Source organism: Microtus oregoni, unplaced genomic scaffold (assembly GCF_018167655.1).
Source record: "Microtus oregoni isolate MIOR12 unplaced genomic scaffold, Mior012 000014F_ref0000157, whole genome shotgun sequence".
Classification (NCBI taxonomy): domain Eukaryota; kingdom Metazoa; phylum Chordata; class Mammalia; order Rodentia; family Cricetidae; genus Microtus; species Microtus oregoni.
In genome coordinates this window covers 36,107,329-36,126,330 of record NW_024543073.1, presented here as the reverse complement: position 1 = coordinate 36,126,330, position 19,002 = coordinate 36,107,329, and the positions used below count along the sequence as shown (strand labels likewise).

Here is a 19,002-nt window from a genome sequence, read left to right as displayed (position 1 = left end):
GCCCTGAAAAAAAGTATTTAATTTATGTAGATATTTGAGGCAAATTATATTTTGTGAAAGATGTCATTTTCAGAATACCTAATTTGTTTTTAATTACAAATATTTTACTAATATATCTTGTAATATCCAGAAGAAAGATTGATATATTGTTTGTAAGTTTTTAATTTTTTCTTTCACTCTTCAAAATTGATTAAGAATTTACATACACCGAAAGTAAAATTTAGGTTAAATGCTGTTATTACCCAAAGAGATGTGCAGTTTGCCCGCACTACTCCTTCTCGACATCACTATCTCAATACTCTCTAGGTGCTGAGACCATTTTTTTTTATTATTAATTAAAGGGAAAGTATTCTAAAGAAGAAACCTGTTGGGTCTTTGTGTCACTGGCAGTTGGCTTTCTTACCGCACTCCGTTTTACTCCTCCTCATGAATTTGTCATTTGTCTTGCTGGGTTTTAGAGGATCCTGGACAGTTGTCCTGGAGCCTCTTTTTCATTTGAGGATTTAGGATGCCTCCTCTCCCTCTCCTCCAGGCATTTGACTATTGGGAATTTCTGTTTTGACATTTGTGAATTCTTTGATCAGAGTAGTGGGATCTTTGGTACATGAAGTGTGAAATTTAATTCAGACTGAAATATGGAAATTAATTTATTTGAAATGAGCATGTTTGGGTCAATGTAAATGTTTAAACTTGCTTTCATTCTTTAATAAAACTACTGTAATTCATTGACTACAAATTTTATTTATGTAAAAGGTTGTATTTGGTTTACTTTTGCCCATGAAGTCATGTAAGGCAGAGGATAATTGATTATATGAGATTATCAAATATTGAATTAAGAATTCATGTATTTTAAAGCATTTGAACCTCCTTTTTATAGTAATAATATTTTTATATGTTATAGCAAATGTATCTTGAAGGAAGGAAAAGTAATTTATGAAAATATTTACAAATGTTTGCTGTCCCAAATCCAAGCTTAAATATAAATTTTGATTATTAGGAAGCCTAAGTAGTCTTTTTCAGAGGTTTCTGATATATCTTATTGAATACAAAATAATTGAACCTTTACCCAATTCCTTGGGGAAGACATTTAGTATTCACTCACTGTATCCTTCCCTCCCTTTACTAGAGCTCTTGGCTTCCTACTGTGCTCCTGCTAATAATTAACTAAGGTGCAGCATGCAGATGAGGCTTCTGCTAAACCAGGTTCAGTGGAGGTGCATTTCTTCTGGAGTCCCCCACTTGCTCAGAGAGCTTGTATTTAGTGATATGAGCTATGGAAATTTGCCTGTTTTTCAAAAAGAGAATATGGGCAACTGGAAAGTTAAAGTTAGCAGATCCTATGGGTTCTCATAAGCTTGGGATAAAAGGGTTAATGAAATATAAACCCCTTTGAACTAAGGTACTCTTGTATTTGTTTGTTTACTTTGATTTATCTGTTTTCTAAGAACAGATACTTTTCCCTTTTTTGATCACTAGTGTCTGACTTAACATTTGACATCATCTGCTAACAAGTACTTGTCAGCTGAACCAAATGTCTGGCAGGTAGGAAGAATTGGGTTTCACCTTGATTCATACCTTAATACATGCTGTAATCAGTAGAAGACAAGGTATGTGTTTAGGAAGAGTTTTTGTTTTTCTTACAAATAAGATATTTATCTCTGATAATGCCATAGAAGGTAATAACTTTTTATTTTATGAATGAGAAATACTGTCCACATATCATTTGCAAAGATTAGTGAAACAGGAACACATAACTTTAGAAAAGTATTTTCCCTTTAGCAAATTACAGTAGTGTACATTATAAAAATGAGAATCTGTGGTGAGGGAAGAGGTCAAGTAGATGATCTTTATTTTTAAGATTTATTTATGTGTGTTCGTGTGCACACACACACATGCTTTTTGAGCTCAGAAGAGGATATTAGAACCACTGAATCCAGAGTTGACAGGTGATTATAAGCCTCCTGTTATGGGTGCTCATGAACAAATTCAAGTAGATTCTCATAGTGTTCTCACTAATACTTCAAAGAAGATATACTTTGGGGGCAGAAGAGGTCATTCAGTGTCTAAGAGAACTTGATGGAGACTGGAAATTTCTATTTAAATGTGATAGTGATTGGAGAGCTGTTCCTGTTTCTTATATGAGTTTCCAAAATAGAAGTTATCTTTCCTGCTAGATTTCTTCTAGAATGGATATATTTGGAAATGCATTGAATTGTATTAGTTATTGTGGTTTGAATGAGAATGGCTCCCATAGTCTCATATATTTGAATGCATGGTCCCCAGCTATTGGAATTGTTTGGGAAGTATAAGGAGGCTTGGCCTTGCTGTTTGAAGTTTGTTACTAGGGTTGGGCTTTCAGACTTCTAAAGACTTTTGTGATTCCCAGTGCTTTTTTTCTCTGCCTAATGGTTTTAGATGAAGACATGCGCTTTCAGCTGCTCCTTCCTTCTGTAATCATGCACTCCGACTCTCTGAAACTGGAAGGCAAATTAAACATGTTTTAAAATCACCTTCATTATGGTGTTTGAGCACAGCAAAAAAGTTGCTGAGTTATGAATATTTTGTGTTCTAGAAGGAAAAGATGTCTCTGAGTCTCATTATTCTTATTTTCATAATACAAGATCACTGAAAGGGGGATAAAAGCCTCAATTTAAAGCCAACACAGTCACTCTCATTTTTTTCCTTGGCACAGAGATAGACTGCTTTCACTGTTTTTCCTTTTGTTCTTGTCTTCTACTATTAGGTTAATAGTACTTTTTCTTTTCAGTGTTATGTCCCATTGCTTCTTTTTTCCCCCTATGTATTGGGAGGAAATATATTATAGAAATTTAGATAACAGAACACAGATTACAGGGCAGATTACGTTGAGTTCAGATTCCATAACTTTGTTAACTATGTGACTACTGCCAATCTTTCCTGTAAGAAAAGGCCCATAGGATAGCTTTTACCTGGTGGGTTTGTTATTAATAGAAGTGGGTTAATCAGGATGTGAGAGTTAGCCAGTAAGAGGCTAGAGCTAACGAGCTAGGCAGTGTTTAAATGAATACAATTTGTGTGTTGTTATTTCGGGTGTAAAGCTAGCCGTGCAGGAGCCAGGCGGGACAAAAAGCAGGCCTGCTCGCCTCATCACTACAGCCTCCTGACCACAGGTGAATTTTATTTAATCAGACACACCTTTGCATCATTAAACAAGTGTTCCAGAGCGTACACAAAAGCAACACACCTTAAAATAATACTCTACAACACTTTCCCTTCTTAAAATACACTTAATAGTCAAAGAGAGCTGAAGCCCCATCAAGTGTTCCAGAACTGACTGATGTAACCCATAGGAATGATATCAGACTAGTATGTGACATAATGGTACTCCGTCATGTCCAAAGGGCATTTGCTGGGAAACTGTCCTTAAACAGTTGCCATGTAGTCTATCTCTAAGAGGGCAACTAGGGTAAAGGACAGTATTCTCAGCACAGCTACCTTGGGCATAGATGGTTTCAGTCTATTCTTCCTTCTTTGTTTTGTAGATAAGAAGTGGTGAGCAAAGAAGAGTGGGCAAGTTAGGTAGTGTATTAGGGGCTTCTAGAGGATTAGAACTGATAGAATAAATTTGAATTTAAAGTAGGGTTTATTGGACTGGCTTATAAGATGTGGTCTAGGTAGTTCAGCAACAGCAGAGAATTGGATGGGTGTTCAGTTCTCATTGGTAGATGTCTCAGCAGTTCCAACCAGGTGCTGGAATTATAGAGGACTCCTGGAGAGCTGGTAATCTTCAGTCTATGGCATAATCATCAAGAAGGTGTATTTACTCTTGACCCCAGCAACAGGATAGACAAATGTGCTAGCAAGAATTAGGGAAAGAAGGCAGAAAGCAGTTTTGTAATTCCACATCCTTTTATGTGGGCTGCCAGAGAGTATGGTCCCTGTTTAAGATGGGTATAACATGAGTGCCTGCTTGTTGGGGTTTCTGTCCTGCCCAGTTCCCACAGCTGTTTAGTCCCAAAGAATCACATAGAACTCTACATAAGTTATCGACTGATTGGCCCATTAGCTAAGGCTTCTTATTAACTCTTATAACTTATATTAGCCCATTATTCTAGTATATGTTAGCCACATGGCTTGGTACCTTTTTCAGTGGGGCAGTCACAGATGGGTCTTCCTGCTTCATCTGATGGAGCAAATCTCTCATAGAGGTTTCCAGCAGCTTAGATTTTAGCTGATTCCACATGGAGTCAAGCTGGCAACCAATACTGTCCAACACAGGGAGTATTTCTCTTTTAGTGAATAAATTATTTTATTGTTTGGTTTGTTATAGAATAAATTGCACAGGAGACACCTGTCCTATAGGCCAAATGTAAGCAAATTTAGAATATTTGAATTATAATGTGAATATAAAGAATTATTTCTGGTTCTATAGTATATATTGATATGTTTTAATTTTTTAAAAAATCTTATTTTTTTCTCAAATTATGTTTCAAATATTTGCATGTGAATTTAATTTATTTTGTTGTTCCCTTATTTATAAAGCTACAGTAAAGATGTCAAGCGTGTCAAATCAGTCATTTTAGCAAATCTTATTTAAGTCATTTCTCTTGAAGTTATAGGCCACTCTTGTTATGTTGCTTCATATAAGCTTTTAAGTCTTAATTTACATATTTTCTTTTTGTTTTGTTTTATTTTGTTTTGTTTTCAAGACAGGGTTTCTCTGTGTCACAGCCCTAGCTGTTCTAGAACTAGCTCTTGTAAACCAGGTTGGCTTTGAACTCACAGAGATCCACCTACCTCTGCCTCCCGAAAGCTGGGATTAAAGGCATGCCCCACCACTGCCAGACTTGAATTTACATGTTTTTGTATTCTTTAGAGTGTATATTGCCACTGTCTTCCAGTGAAATTATAAGGACATAGTATTAGCTACCACATTAATGTATAGAGATATTATTAGACTAATCACTAGATCATTTAATGTGTTATATGTTTTGAAATGATTGTTGCCAGTCATTTTTCACATATACCTATGGAACTATTTCTGTAATAAATGAATGTATGTACATAAAAGAGTTTTAAATTCCTTAAGGAAAGCAGGGTAAAGAATCTATCTTAGATTACTGATTGTGACACCAAAGCAATTGACATCTTAATGTTATTTTTAAAACTCATCTTATTTCACAATATTTGACACAGGTTATCACTGAAATTAGTATGTGAGATGTTTTGCCTATAGGTAACTACAGATGTCTTTGGGAGGAGAAACACTCTTAGAATGACCATTCAAACTGCCTGTTAAATATTTGCTCCTATTCCAGGCCTACCTATCTTAAGTCATATATTTTATATTGCTGCTCTATCAAATTACCATTAGTTTTGTGACTAGAAGCAGTACAGATTTATTATCATGTAATTCTATGTATCAAAAGTCCAGTACAAGATGCCAGAGTAAAATAAAGGTTAGAATAATCAATTTTAGGCTACAAAGAATTGATGTCCTGGTTTTTTTGTGTTATTGGCTGAATTCAGTTCCTTGCATAGATCACACTAAACTCTCATGTTTGTATTGGCTGCCAGCTACAGGTGCTCAGAGGACATAGCTCTGTGCCTGTGCTCTTTTTAAGTTCTAAACCCAGTAAAGCTAGTTGAGTCCTTCCTGCCTGCCATCTCTGCACCACATCATACTTGTGTAACTCTCCTCTGTAAGAACACAAATGGTTGATTTGACCTATCTCGTTAGTACCACCAGCTCTTTCCTCAAGGTCCATAACAACAATCACGTGTGCAGGTCTGTTACCATGAAACCTAACACACATTTGTTCAGGAGTTGGGTTGTAGACATCTTTGAGGAGACTGTGTTTCTTGACTCTCATAAACACAGTATTGACTGCACTTGCCATGGCTGGACTGGTTTCCCTTTTCTGCTCATAATGCTTCTTACATACTTTCCTTTCTTGCTGAAACTGGTGTGTAGATTCTAATCCCTTAAGAAATTAACAGTAGATATAAGATGTATGGAGAAATTGTAGGAAGAACAGTTTCTAAAATCACTTAAAATATTCAGAATACTCATTTCCAAAGGAGAAAGTCTTAGGTATTTCCTGTGAATTTTTAAACCTTGTTCAAATCCTCAGTAGCCATCCACAAAGCAGGAGAAGGTAACACATTTCACTACTTAGAAAGATGTAATGTGATGTAAGAACATTAGAAGGAGGAAATCCAAAAAGATAATTACTTAGAGCAAAATAACTTTCAATAATTTTTCTAAACAAATCTATCTTGATAGTGGATGATATTGTATCTTAATATTTTATTTTTTTCCCTTAGATAATCACAAAATATGTTTATGAGCTCCTGGAAAAGGACTGCAATTTGCAAAAAATCTCTATACCAGTAAGTCAATTTTTTAAAAATGTTTATTCCAAATAAAATGCTTTTTCATGTACAATGGTTTTCAGTCCAGGAGAAAACTTTTCTTGTAGGTTAAAGGTGCTCCCGTGTTGGTGCTGACAGTTCACTGGCTGTAGGTTGCCTTACCCCGCTGTAGCAGTAGTTTTTACAATGTAAAATGAATGTTAACGATGAATATGGTGGTTTCCGGTCTGTTTTTAACATGATGACAGGGAGAGTTCTTTCTCTTTTACCTTATCTCATTTCACCTAGATGTTTCTCTTTGTGTTATATAAATGAGTGTGTTTCACATTGTGATAGGCATTCCTTAACCCTTAAAGTATTGTTTGATTCTTTGAAACTGTTTTTCATTGAATTGCTTACTTAATTTTATATTTTAATGAGTGTCTTGCCTGCATATATGTTTGTGCACCACCTGCATTCCTGGTGCCTGTATAGGAAGAGAGCATTAGATCTCTGGAGCTGGAATTAATTGTGTGGAGGTGCTAGAGATGGAACCCCACCATCTGGAACAGCAGCCAGTGCTGCTCTTACCACTGAGCCATCTCTTCAGCCCTTATTTCTACACAAAATGTTTTTTTTCTCTACATTCCTAAAGTCATTCCTGCTTTTTAATACTGCTTGATTCCTCTTTATTAGAAGACTAGGAAATTTTGTAGCCTTTTCTTTTGGAATTAAAAAGGTTTAAGTTGGATGATGGTGACTCATGCCTTTAATCCTAGCACTATAGAGGCAGAGACAGACAGATCTTTGTGAGTTCAAGGCCATCCGAATCTAGAGAGCTAGTTCTAGGACAAACAGCCCTACACAAAGAAATTCTGTCTCAAAAACAAACCAAAAACAAAAAAAAAAACAAAAAAAAAAAACAAAAAAAAAGGAGAAAGAAAGAAAAGAAAAAAGAAGAAAGAAAGAAAAGTAGAAAAGTTTGGGATTTTTCTTAGACTCAAATCCTAAATAGAACTTCTGTGATTTTTGTGAGTTTATCATCTACTTTGCTTCCTTCCTTTTACTTCCTCCAAACACTCCAATATACACAGACCCTTCCCTCTTTTAAATTTATGGCCTTCTTTTTTCTAATTGTTACTGCATGTATATATATTATATATATATATATATATATATATATATATATATATATATATTAACATCGTGAAGTTCAAGCTTTAAAATGAAGAAGTAGTAATCTTATATGTAAAATGTGGTTTGGGATAGATTAGATAATTTTTTCTGTTCCTCACAATTCTTTTATTTTATGATTGAGTCTAGATGACAATGAAATTGACCTATTTAATATAGAAAACTTTGCATATGGATAACTTCTGTGAGCTTTTACATAGATTGTTTAAATATATTGGGTTATGTTACTGAAAAATTAGATTATATCTTAATTCTTTAGAGTCTCACCTTTGATTATATAGTTCTACTAAAAAATACTTTTCATTTAATCTTGTAAAGATAACCACTAGTAATAGATAATAATGTTATTCATTCATCCATTCACTCAACTCAGTAAGTACTTTTTGAAGTCAACTCTTTAACTTGTAGACACTCTTGGTGCTTTTATAATACAGTAATAAAGAAAACATTATTGCATGCCATAGACAAGCCATATCTTGTTCTAGTTTGAAGCAGCTTTTTTTTAAAGAAAGCATGGAAGCCTAAATTTTAGCATCCTTTTGAGTGTCAGTATGGCTGTCCTATGGGGGAGTCAGAATTCCTGACTTCAGACCTGCTTTCTTCTTCTGTAAAAACTGTACATTGAAGCTGGGAATCTCGGCACATGCCTTTAATCCTAGAACTTGGTGGGTATGCAGACAGATCTGCGTGTGAGTTTGAGGACAGCCTGGTCTTCATATTGAGTTCCAGGCCAGCTGCGGTTACATGGTGAGCCTGAAAGTACACAAGCAAACAGCTTGTATAAATTTGTTCTTTGTGAAAGTTAAATATTGTCACTTTATTAAGTTTCTGAAGCAGGATTTAGAGAGTGTTAGTTTAATCCATCAATACTGTTCATATTTTGTCCTTTGACAAAAGTATAATATTCCTGGCTCTTTGGAAGCCTTTAAGCATACTCCGGTCTCCAGATTTAGAGCACAATCACTATCGACTATGCTGAGAGTGTTTTATGATACAATTTCTTTAATTTTCTACAGAGAAAACCTGAAATTAGATAGAGAACTTTGTTCATTTTAAATTTAGTATGTAAAGAGAGAGATTCGTGTTACGTAAGGCACGAAATTACTACTTTGTTCATTTTGCTTAATAAATCTTCCCTTATTTTGTAAACTTAAAAAAACCTGCCTTTCCTAAATGATCACTTTATATATAATGTAGAAGTTATTTTTCAATAACTATTACTTTTCCTTGAGTTTTCTTAAGTGTGAATTGACAGCCAGGGTGTTTGTTTTCTTTCTCTCTCTCTTTTTTTTATTAGTTAGTATTTTAATGGGTACTTGGTATTATTTTTTTCTTTAATTTTTTTTTTAAGAAAACAAACTATCTTTTTTTCAATTTACATAACAATCCCAGTTCCCATTCCTTCCCATCCTCCCATTCCTTCTACTTAATCCCCCACCTCCACCCACCTTCCACTCCTCAGAGAGGGTAAAACACTTTGCTTTGGGGAAGGTCCAAGGCCCTCCCTACTATATCTAGGATGAGCAAGGTATCCATCCAAAGAGAATGGGTTTTCCAAAAATCCAGTATACATGTAGTAGGGATAAATCTTGGTGCCTGTGCCAGTGGCCCCTCAGTCTTTCCAAGCCATACAACTGTCACCCACATTCAGAGGGTCTAGTTTCATTGTATGCTGGTTTCTTCCCTGTGGGGCTGGAGTTGGTGAGCTCCCATTAGCTCAGGTAAACTGTTTCAGTGGGTGTCCCTTTTGTGGTCTTGGCCTCTTTGCTCATTTTCTCCCTCCTCCCACTCTTCAACCAGACTTTGGGAGCTCAGTTCAGTGCTCTGCTGCAGGTCTCTGCCTCTGTTTCCATCAGTTGCTGGATGAAGGTCCTATGGTGACATTTAAGATAGTCATCAATCAGACTATCTGACAGGGCCAGTTCGGGAGCCCTCTCCACTATTTCCTAGGATCTTATCTGGGGTCATCCTTATGGATTCCTGGGAATTTCTCTAGTGCCAGATTTCTTGCTAGCTTCATTTACACAATGGAGTACTACTCAGTGGTAAAAAAAACAATAACATCTTGAAATTTGCATGCAAATGAATGAAACTAGAAGAAACCATGCTGAATGAGGTAACCCAGATCCAGAAAGATGAGCATGGTATGTACTCACTCATAAGTGAATACTAGCTGTGAAGCAAAGGATTGGGAGCCTATAGTCCATTATCCCAGAGAAGCTAAGTAACAAGGAGAACCCTAAGAGAAACATACATATATTCCCTGGGGAAGGGAAAACAGACTAGAGCTCCTGAGAAAATTTGGAGCCTGTGGGGGGAGGGTGGAGAAGGAAAGACAAAAGGGGAGAAGGAGGAGAGAAGGGGAGGGATTAGCAGAACTAGAGGGAACTGGATGGTCAGGATGGGGAAGGAAAGAGACAAAGAACAAGAAAAGACATACCAGTATGGGGCTAACAAGAAACCTGGGTGTTTGTTTTCTAAGAGAATGTTCTTTCTTTATTTTTTTACATTTTAATTAATTAATTTTTTTTAAAATTTATTTATTTATTAGAGATTTCTGTCTCTTCCTCGCCACCACCTCCCATTTCCCCCCCCCCTCCCCCAGTTAGGTCCCTCCCCCCATCAGCCCGAAGAGCAATCAGGGTTCCCTGCCCTGTGGGAAGTCCAAGGAACCCCCACCTCCATCCAGGTCTAGTAAGTTGAGCATCCAAACTGCCTAAAAGAATATTAGCAGATTTTTCCCTGTTAATAAGTAAGTTTTATTTCATAGTTGAAGTAGAGGCTCCCTTCCCCTGCCACGTTTACTGTGACAGCACCTAGGGAAGTAGGAGAATAACAAGCACAGAATGCTCTCAGTTGGGCCATCTCCTGCCCATGGAGGCTGTTAGAGCTGTGAATGGCCTTAATGACTTCTCTATAAAATGTTGTTTTACTTTACTACACACATCTTTTCTGTGAAATACCACTCCTTGTCTCCTTAGAAGACTTCGTCAATGAGCTGTTGAACACTAAAGTTTATTTGGTGTTGACCTGGTGGCATGAACATTAAAGTGTATTGGCATGGCCTTTGTGTTTTTTTTTTTTTTTTTTAAGGTTTAGCTCAGTTGCTTATCAGTGTTTGCAGATAAACATCTTTATTGTAATCATTTTCAAACTATTGAAGTAGTGAGGAAAAACTATTTTATTCATACAGATATTTTGTTCTGTAAATTTAGCCCTAAATTATACAGGTGAAATTGTATTTATGACTTTCAGAGTCAGTTCTCTTTTTTTCTTTCCTTTTTTTTTTTTTTTTTTTTTTTTTTTGGTTTTTCAAGACAGGGTTTCTCTGTATCTCTGGAGCCTGTCCTGGAACTAGACCAGGCTGGCCTCGAACGCACAGAGATTCATCTGCCTCTGCCTCCCCAGCGTTGCTGGGATTCGTGAGCCACCACTGCCCTGCCCAGAGTCAGCTTTCTGTTCACTGTGAGCAGTGCTCTTCTCAGACATTTCTCTGGGCAATGTTTGTCTTCAGTTTTGTCTTCTACTGTATTTCAAATTTCACACATTTTTAATCCCCATGGGAACATCTTGCCTATAAGGTTAGCACCACACTTCATAGGGCTTATTCTTGGTTAATATGGTTAATGCCATTTCCTCCTCAAGAGCTTGAACAGTGTCTTTCAGGATTCTGAAAGCAAGCCAGCAGGGAGGAAGCTTCTAGTTCATTTCCCCCTGCATTAAGGCTAAGCACATGGCATCCCATCATAGGCTCCGATCCTTAGCTCATGTACCAGGGATAGATCCTCATCCCACTGCCAGGGGCCCCTAAGATAGACCAAGTTTCGCCACTGTCTCTCACATGCAGAGGGCCTAGTTTGGTTTCTTGCAGGCTCCACAGCTGTGGGTCTAAAGTTTGTAAATTTCCAAGAACTTGGTTCAGCTGTCTCCGTAGATTTCCCTGTCATGATCTTTACCCTCTTACTCATATAATCCCTCTTCCCTCTCTTTGACTGGATTGCTGGTGTTCATTGTCAGCCATTTTTAATGTCTTCTTTTGAGAACTCATTATTCAAATCTGTAGCACATTTTAAAATTTATTTTTTTTGTTGAGACTTTCTATAGGTTTTGTGTATTCTAGATATGAATGCTCTGAACTATTTAAATTCTTTTCATTTAAAGGATATCATTACCAATAGTAAGATTTCATATTTCAAAAGTTTGTTCTTTATTTCCTGAGTACCTATAAGATGCTAGGCCCTGAACTAGACCTAGAATGTAGCTAAATATAAATTATGAAATGTTACCGGGCAGTGGTGGTGCACACCTTTAATCCCACCACTTGGGAGGCAGGTAGATCTCTATGAGTTCTAGGCCAGCCCAGTCTATAAGAGCTAGTTCCAGAACAGGCACCAAAGCTACACAGAGAAACCGTGTCTTGAAAAAACAAAATTACAAAACAAAACAAAATGTTAATTTTTCTAGAATTACTTTGTAGGGGAGAGAGTAGAGGATGAATGAGTGTGAACACACACATGTGCATGCATGCACACATCTATCATCTATGTCTGTCTGTCTATCTATCTACCTTTCTATCATCTATCTATGAAAGAAAGACTACACTACATTGTGTTTGATTACCATATGTGCTATGAAGGAGAATAAGACAGGGAAAGGGACTAGAGAATTCATGGTAAAACATTTGAATTTATTGTAGACATGGAAGGCGTTACTGAACAATAGTAACTATTCTTAAGCTCAACTCATTCTATTCCTACTAAACCAGTTGCTCTTTGTGTTCTGTTTACACAAATAGCAGAATCAGATAATGAGACCAATCTTGTTTTAAAAGCAGAGGTTTTTTTTCTATTCCTATGTGTTGTGAATGACTTGAAAAATTTAGAGTTTTAAATTTTATATTGAATTCCAGAGCATTCTGTGGAGTTGTATGTGAGTGCTGTTGTAACTTTGTTAATTGTATGAACACTTGTTGTTCCTGGAGTGAACAGTATATACAGTGTGTAGACTGATTTTTTATGTGTGATCTTGTTGGCGGAGGGCATGTGACTAGTTGTCAATTCTGGTTTTAACCTGGTTGTATTTGGCTTCCATTCTGAGTACTGGCCATTACAATGTAGAATACCACAGAGGTTGCTATACATATCTCATAAAAGGTTCAGAAATTGGCTTTTCTTAATATCTCTTGTATCTTTGAAATCTAGCTGCCCACCTGTGTAGTAGTAATCCATAAGTAAGTGATACATAGATATGGTGTCAGAATGTACATGTTACTGTTGTGTGTGCCCATGTTTGCAATTTGAATGTTTGCAGTGCTTTGGCTATTTAAATAGCTATATATTCCAGTTTGAGTTTTCTGTTTTCTATCATAGGTGCAATGTGATTTAGTTACAGAATTATAAACTACATGCAGTATAAACCTATAGCTTGAGTTTATCTAAATGTAATTTTATCATTTTTGATGGTTATTTATTAGTGACTCCTCAAATAGATTGTGAGTAAATGTGGGTGAAAAAAACAGTTACTATATGAATGACAGGTAGATTTTAAAGATTAATTATTTCAATTTAAGATGGCAATACAATAATAAATATATAATAAGATGTAGGAATATATATTTTAATTCTTTTTCATGTATTTTTATATTTAAATCACTCTTTTGATGCTTGTCCACTGAATATGTAATTGCTAGATTTTCTTGACTATCTTTCTCCTATTTTAATGTTTTTTTAAAAATTCTATAATAATCATTCAGTAATTTGTAGTAGCCATTAGTTGTTTTCTCATTGTGTGTATGCTTGATCTAGAAACATGTTATTTATTATTTAATTTTTTTTGATTACAGGTAGATGCCACTGAAAGTGAACCAAAGAGTTTTATCTTTATGAGTGAGGATGCTTTGACAAATCCACAGAAACTGATGGTTTTAATTCATGGTAGTGGTGTTGTCAGGGCAGGTCAGTGGGCTAGAAGGCTAATTATTAATGAAGATCTGGACAGTGGCACACAGATACCTTTTATTAAGAGAGCTGTGGATGTAAGTGAAACTTCCTTTGTTTGGGGGGCATTTTATAGTTCTGTTTTATTGCATATTATAATTTGTCTTTTCCAGAAGTATATTCTAAGCATAATCTTATTATTGTCATTATTTACCTTATTTATGTGATGATTATTATTTTGCAGTAATGTGGGAAAATTTAGGATTGTTGAGCACATAGAGGTTTAAATGTCTTTGAAATGAACACTTTCTTTGTTTAACTGTATGAACTGTGAGTTTAACTATTATAGCATACAGTCATCAACAATGAATAATTGTGACCAGAAACAAAACACGGCTGCTTTACTTTCCTTCTCTAATGAGGGTAGACATTACAGGAAACTTACTGAATAATCTGTTTGGTGAGGAAAAATAGAATAAGTAAATGTTTTTGGCATTTAAAAAGTGTTTTGATGCCCACAAATAAAATGTTCTAAGCTTAAAACAAACATGCAGAAGGTAAAAATGTAATATTTCAGAAGTAATTTTTCTAGTCTAGTGGTGTTTTCGTGTTCAGCTGCTTTTCTTATGTCTCTTTCTTAAGTTATAAACAACCAATTATCAAAAAGTATATGTTCCTTTTAGATGCAATGAGAAATATTCATCAGAAAAAGTGTCACCTTGTATAAAATATTTAAGGTAGAAAGGGTATGTAGAAATAGTATGTGTGTCTGTGTATCCATTTTCTAAAAATGACAGTACATCTTATAATTAAAGTTGTACATCTTGGATACACAACTACAGTGTCACGATAAATATTTGGATGTGTTCAGTTTTCTGTTACCTCAATATCATACTAAGAGTTAAGCCAAATCCTATAGAATACTTTTGTTATAGACTTCCTAAATCGTCAAAATGCTGCATATTGAGTTTCTTAAGTAAATTGATGATCCACTTGTCACAAATGTGTGCTAACTTTGTGATTTTAGAAAAATTGAAGTAAGCTATTACTCTGTTATGAAATCAGGACAATTAAATATTCCGTTAACAAATTGAAGTTTAGATTAAAATAACACAGGAATTAGTCTTTTTTAACTCTCTTATTTCATGTTAAAGGTAGTAAGCTCTGTTGATGTGGGAGTGTCATATATCAATCTGTTGATATCATTGGTTAAGCAATAAAGAAACTGCTAGGCCCATTTGATAGGCCCACCCTTAGGTGGGTGGAGTAAACAGAAGGAAAGGCTGGGAGAAAGAAGCTGAGTGAAGTGAGTCGCCATGATTTTCCCACTCCAGGCAGATGCAGGTTAAGATCATTCCTGGTAAGCCATATCATGGGCTACACAGATTGTAAGAAATGGTCTAGTCCAGGTGCGAGAGTTAGCCGAGAAAAGGCTAGATATAATGGGCCAAGTGGTGTTTAAAAGAATACAGTGTCCGTGTAATTATTTCGGGCATAAGCTAAGCTAGCCATGTGGGCTGCCGGGTGCGGGGGATGCAGCCCCTCCACTCCTATTATTTCAACACTCTGTGTCCAGTGCGTTCACTTGTGGTTATAATACAGTGAGTGTCTGTATATTTTAGAGAGAACATTATTTGAAAAATATATTTACAGTCCAATAAGTATTTGAAAATAGTAATAAAGAAATCAGGAGCTTGCAGCAGTGACTCCTTGGGGGAAATGTTCCCTGTAATTTTATCACCCGCCCTAGGCTGCCTGCTTTGCCTGTTGTAGAACACTTGTCAATATGATTATCACGTAAAAGCAAATGTAGGAATCTGTGTCTAAAGTCTTGAGCCAGGTATTGCTGGTGCATACCTTTAATTCCAGCTTGTAGGAGGCAGAGGCAGGTGGATCTCTGTGAGTTAAATGCCAACCTGGTTTGCAGTAGGAGTTCCAGGACAGTCAGGGCTACAGAGAGAAATCCTGTCTGTGGGGGAAAAAGTCTTTGAGTTAATAGAGAATTGATTTGTGCAGTCCTTTTGAAAAACATGAGGATAGTAGGTTCTTTTTTTTCTCTTTTAAGTGGGAATAGTGTTTTAAGTATAACAGTGTTCTTCTGCTTTGATTTCTCTACTTTTCTCAACAATAATAAGCCGTGGTTCTTTGAAAAGAAACAACTGATTTCTAAATGTATGGCATGTCTAAGCACTAGGTTTAGATAGTTAAATTCTCATTAGTTTTTAATATGAAATTTATTGTGTGAATTTCATCATGAATTTCTAAGACTATGTATCACTTTCAAATCCAGATACCGTGACTTTTACCATTAATTTTCTTCCCTTGTGACTGCTCTGGGAGAGGGAAGCAGGCAGAGGAAAACCATGAGGAGAAAGGTGCAGCCCCTCCTTAGCTTCAAGCATGCTAGCGCTGCCTTGCTGCCTTTATTTTCACTGTGTCCTGAAATTTCCCTTTGAGAAAGGTTTCCAGAGTATAGAAAAGGTTAACTATAGTTATTTGGTTTTTTGTTCTACAAGTTTTCACACTGTTGTGGAAGTCAGTTGTAGTATTTTGCATGGGAGACATTATCATCTCTATGTAGTGTTTATTCTCAATAGATTATTTATATATGATTGGAACTTCTCATTTAGCTCCATATCAATAATTCCCTCTAGCATGGAAGTTATATCTGAGTGGATCATTTTATTAAAAATACTGTTTTAATATCTGGCTCCACTGTGACTGAACTGTGATTGTGAGTTTGGGAACCCAATATTTCTCCAGAATTTCCTGGACTCCATATACATAATTAGAACATGATAGGTGTTCCATCACTTGCATTTAGACCTTGACTATCTATATATATTTTAAGATTTCATCAGGGAAGATGGTACCTGTCGAAAAATCTTGTGTTGGTGCTCATGAGGTTTTCAGGGTTTATGTTTTTAGCGTCTAATAGTCTTCATTGCATAATACATAATCAGCTAAAGAAGTTTATCATATATGTAGTAATTTTAGAATTATTAAGTTTGTTGCTCTTTGGTCTCCACCCCTGTTTTAGGCATTTCTAGTTGTATTTGTAAAGGGGACAAGTAAAGTAGATGGCACTTAAATTATTTAAACCCTGATAAATTTAAAAGAGATCATGTGGTTGAAGGAGATACCTTACTGACTTCCTCCTTGTCCCAGCTTGGCTGATTAAGTTGTATTGTCCAAGAGAACTGGGTGTGGGAGGTCTCCAAGGCAGAGATGGGAAATATGAGTTCAAGACTAGTTTGGACTGCATAGTGAGGCCCTGTTTCACAAAATTGCAAAACTGAAGAAATATGTTTTATAAACACTTCAGGACAGTGGTTCTCAACCCTCCTAATGTTCTGACCCTTGTTTTAATACCCCCAACCATAAATCTTTCATTGCTTTTTCATAGTTGTAATTTTGCTACTGTTATGAGTCATAATGTAAACATCTGTGATTTTAACTGATCTTAGGTAACCCCTGTGAAAGGATCATCTAACCTCCCATGGTGGTCTTGACCCACAGGTTGAGAACTACTGCTTTAAGAGATGTTTAGTGATCTGTAACGTAGAAATAGTTCATGCTTTAGAATCCTGTTAAGTGTAAATTGCTTTGTCTGATCCTTCTGCCTTTTCATCAGAAGGTCTGACTAGGACCTGAGAATTCTGAGGAGGAGTAGGTTGTGGGATTGACTAGATACAGAGCCCAGATGAAATACTTCCTTCATTAGCATAGCAAGAGGCTATGTTCAAGTCACTTATAAAGATACCTTGGTCTCTGTATCCATCCAGTACACATCCTTTTGTCTACTGCAAATCACTTCTGGAATACATGATTTTTTTTTTTTTTTAGGAAATAATAAGGAAAATGCCTCAGCATGCGAAGCTGTTACCTAGATATGGAAATAACCAGGTTTAATTGATGCCTGTGCTCTAGGGTAGCCTGAGGGGGTGGGGGTGGAGGACGGAAAGCCACCAACATGACCAAGGAACACTGAAGAGGAAGAGGGAAGACCACAGATTATTTTCTGATGAGCAGTTTAAATAGCCTGTGGGAGTGATCTTGACCTTTCCTGGGGAGGGGTCAAGGTTTGATAGACTCAGGGGAGGGGGCTTCCAAAAATGGAGGCCTGAGGCTGGGATTATAGATTAGATACTTCTAAATTCTTACCTGCCTTGGCAGGAGGCTGAGTTTCTAAATGTATAGTCAAGGCAGCATCACTTCTCCAGCTAGTTTCCATAGACTTATTCACATCCGTATCGTCTACTTTCTCCCCTTTGCTTTGTGTTATGCATGAATACTAACTCTCCTTTTTATTTTTCACTGTATGATTTCTGCCTGAAATGCATAAAATATTTAAGTATAGTTTTTGTTGAAAATAAATATTTTTCATATACTATATTCTGATCATGGTTTCTGAAATTATGGGACGTGAGCGAGAACGGATCATGAAACACACAATGAAACCTACTTTAAGAGTTTATTATGAAAAAGACGTGTATGCAGGTTTGAGGAAGTTGGTGCAGAGAGAGAGAGAGAGAGAGAGAGAGAGAGAGAGAGAGAGAGAGAGATAGAGAGAGAAATAGAGAGAGAAATAGAGAGAGAAATAGATGGGGGCCAGAGAGAGGCACAGGGACTGCATACGTAGATCACATGATCGTGCTGCACATAAGTCCCATAGGTTAAAGGACCCCGGGTGGCTATGTAAATTGCCTGACTGCTTGACGGCCCATGCGGGGCACTGGAACCTAGAAGTGCCAGCATTTGTGGTGGCTTAGACATTTTGCCAAAGCTCTGGGTGATGGAAACCTAACGGTTTGCCTTCTCTCATCTCCTCCCAGATCCTTCTCAACTCTACATCCATCCAACTGCATGTTTTCTTCCTCTCTTTAAAAAACAAACTACCAAATAAAACAAACAAACAAGCAAACTGGATTTTAAAAAGCACAAAACACAGACACATACACAGATATATACACCCCATCAAAACATAAAATTGAAAACTAAAATACAAGCAAAAGACCAGTAAATTTAAGACAAAGTGTTGGAGCTCACATTATACGGTAACTGTACAGCTGACAGACCAATAGGCTAATCAACGGTAAGTGTGTACTTATATATCAACATTGAGCAACCCGTTTTTCAGAAATATGAAAACACTTATTTTTGGTTAAAAGAAAGAAAGAAAGAAAGAAGGAAGGAAGGAAAGAAAGAAAGAAAGAAAGAAATTTATGCCCTTGCAATGTATGCATGGCAATGTATGGCAGTTCTGTTGAACTTGTCCATATTTGGTTTGCTGGTCTAAATTGATTAGGACTAGGTCTCTTCTTCAAGTGTGAGCCAGATCTCATTACAGATGGTTGTGAGCCACCATGTGGTTGCTGGGAATTGAACTCACGACCTTTGGAAGAGCAGGTAGTGTTCTTAACCCTGGAGCCATCATCTCCAGTCCCCTCTTTTGGAAAAGTCGCTGTCAAATTTGTTAAAACCTAAGATGAGATTTATTCCCAGAACACTCAGCAGTGTAACTTCTCCTGTAAGGGCA

The 19,002-nt window shown here is 36.5% G+C and overlaps 1 protein-coding gene across 5 annotated transcripts in view; it reads left to right on the top strand.

The window, feature by feature from the left end:
• Positions 1-19,002, top strand: part of Fam172a (family with sequence similarity 172 member A) — a 456,488-nt gene that overhangs the window by 121,599 nt on the left and 315,887 nt on the right. For 4 of the 5 annotated variants that reach the window (XM_041663254.1, XM_041663252.1, XM_041663256.1 and 1 more), the window contains 2 exons: positions 6,307-6,372; positions 13,370-13,561. In XM_041663254.1, coding sequence (XP_041519188.1) covers positions 6,307-6,372; positions 13,370-13,561 — 258 coding nt within the window. The remainder of the gene's footprint in view (positions 1-6,306; positions 6,373-13,369; positions 13,562-19,002) is intronic. The other variant, XM_041663255.1, reaches the window with a different exon arrangement.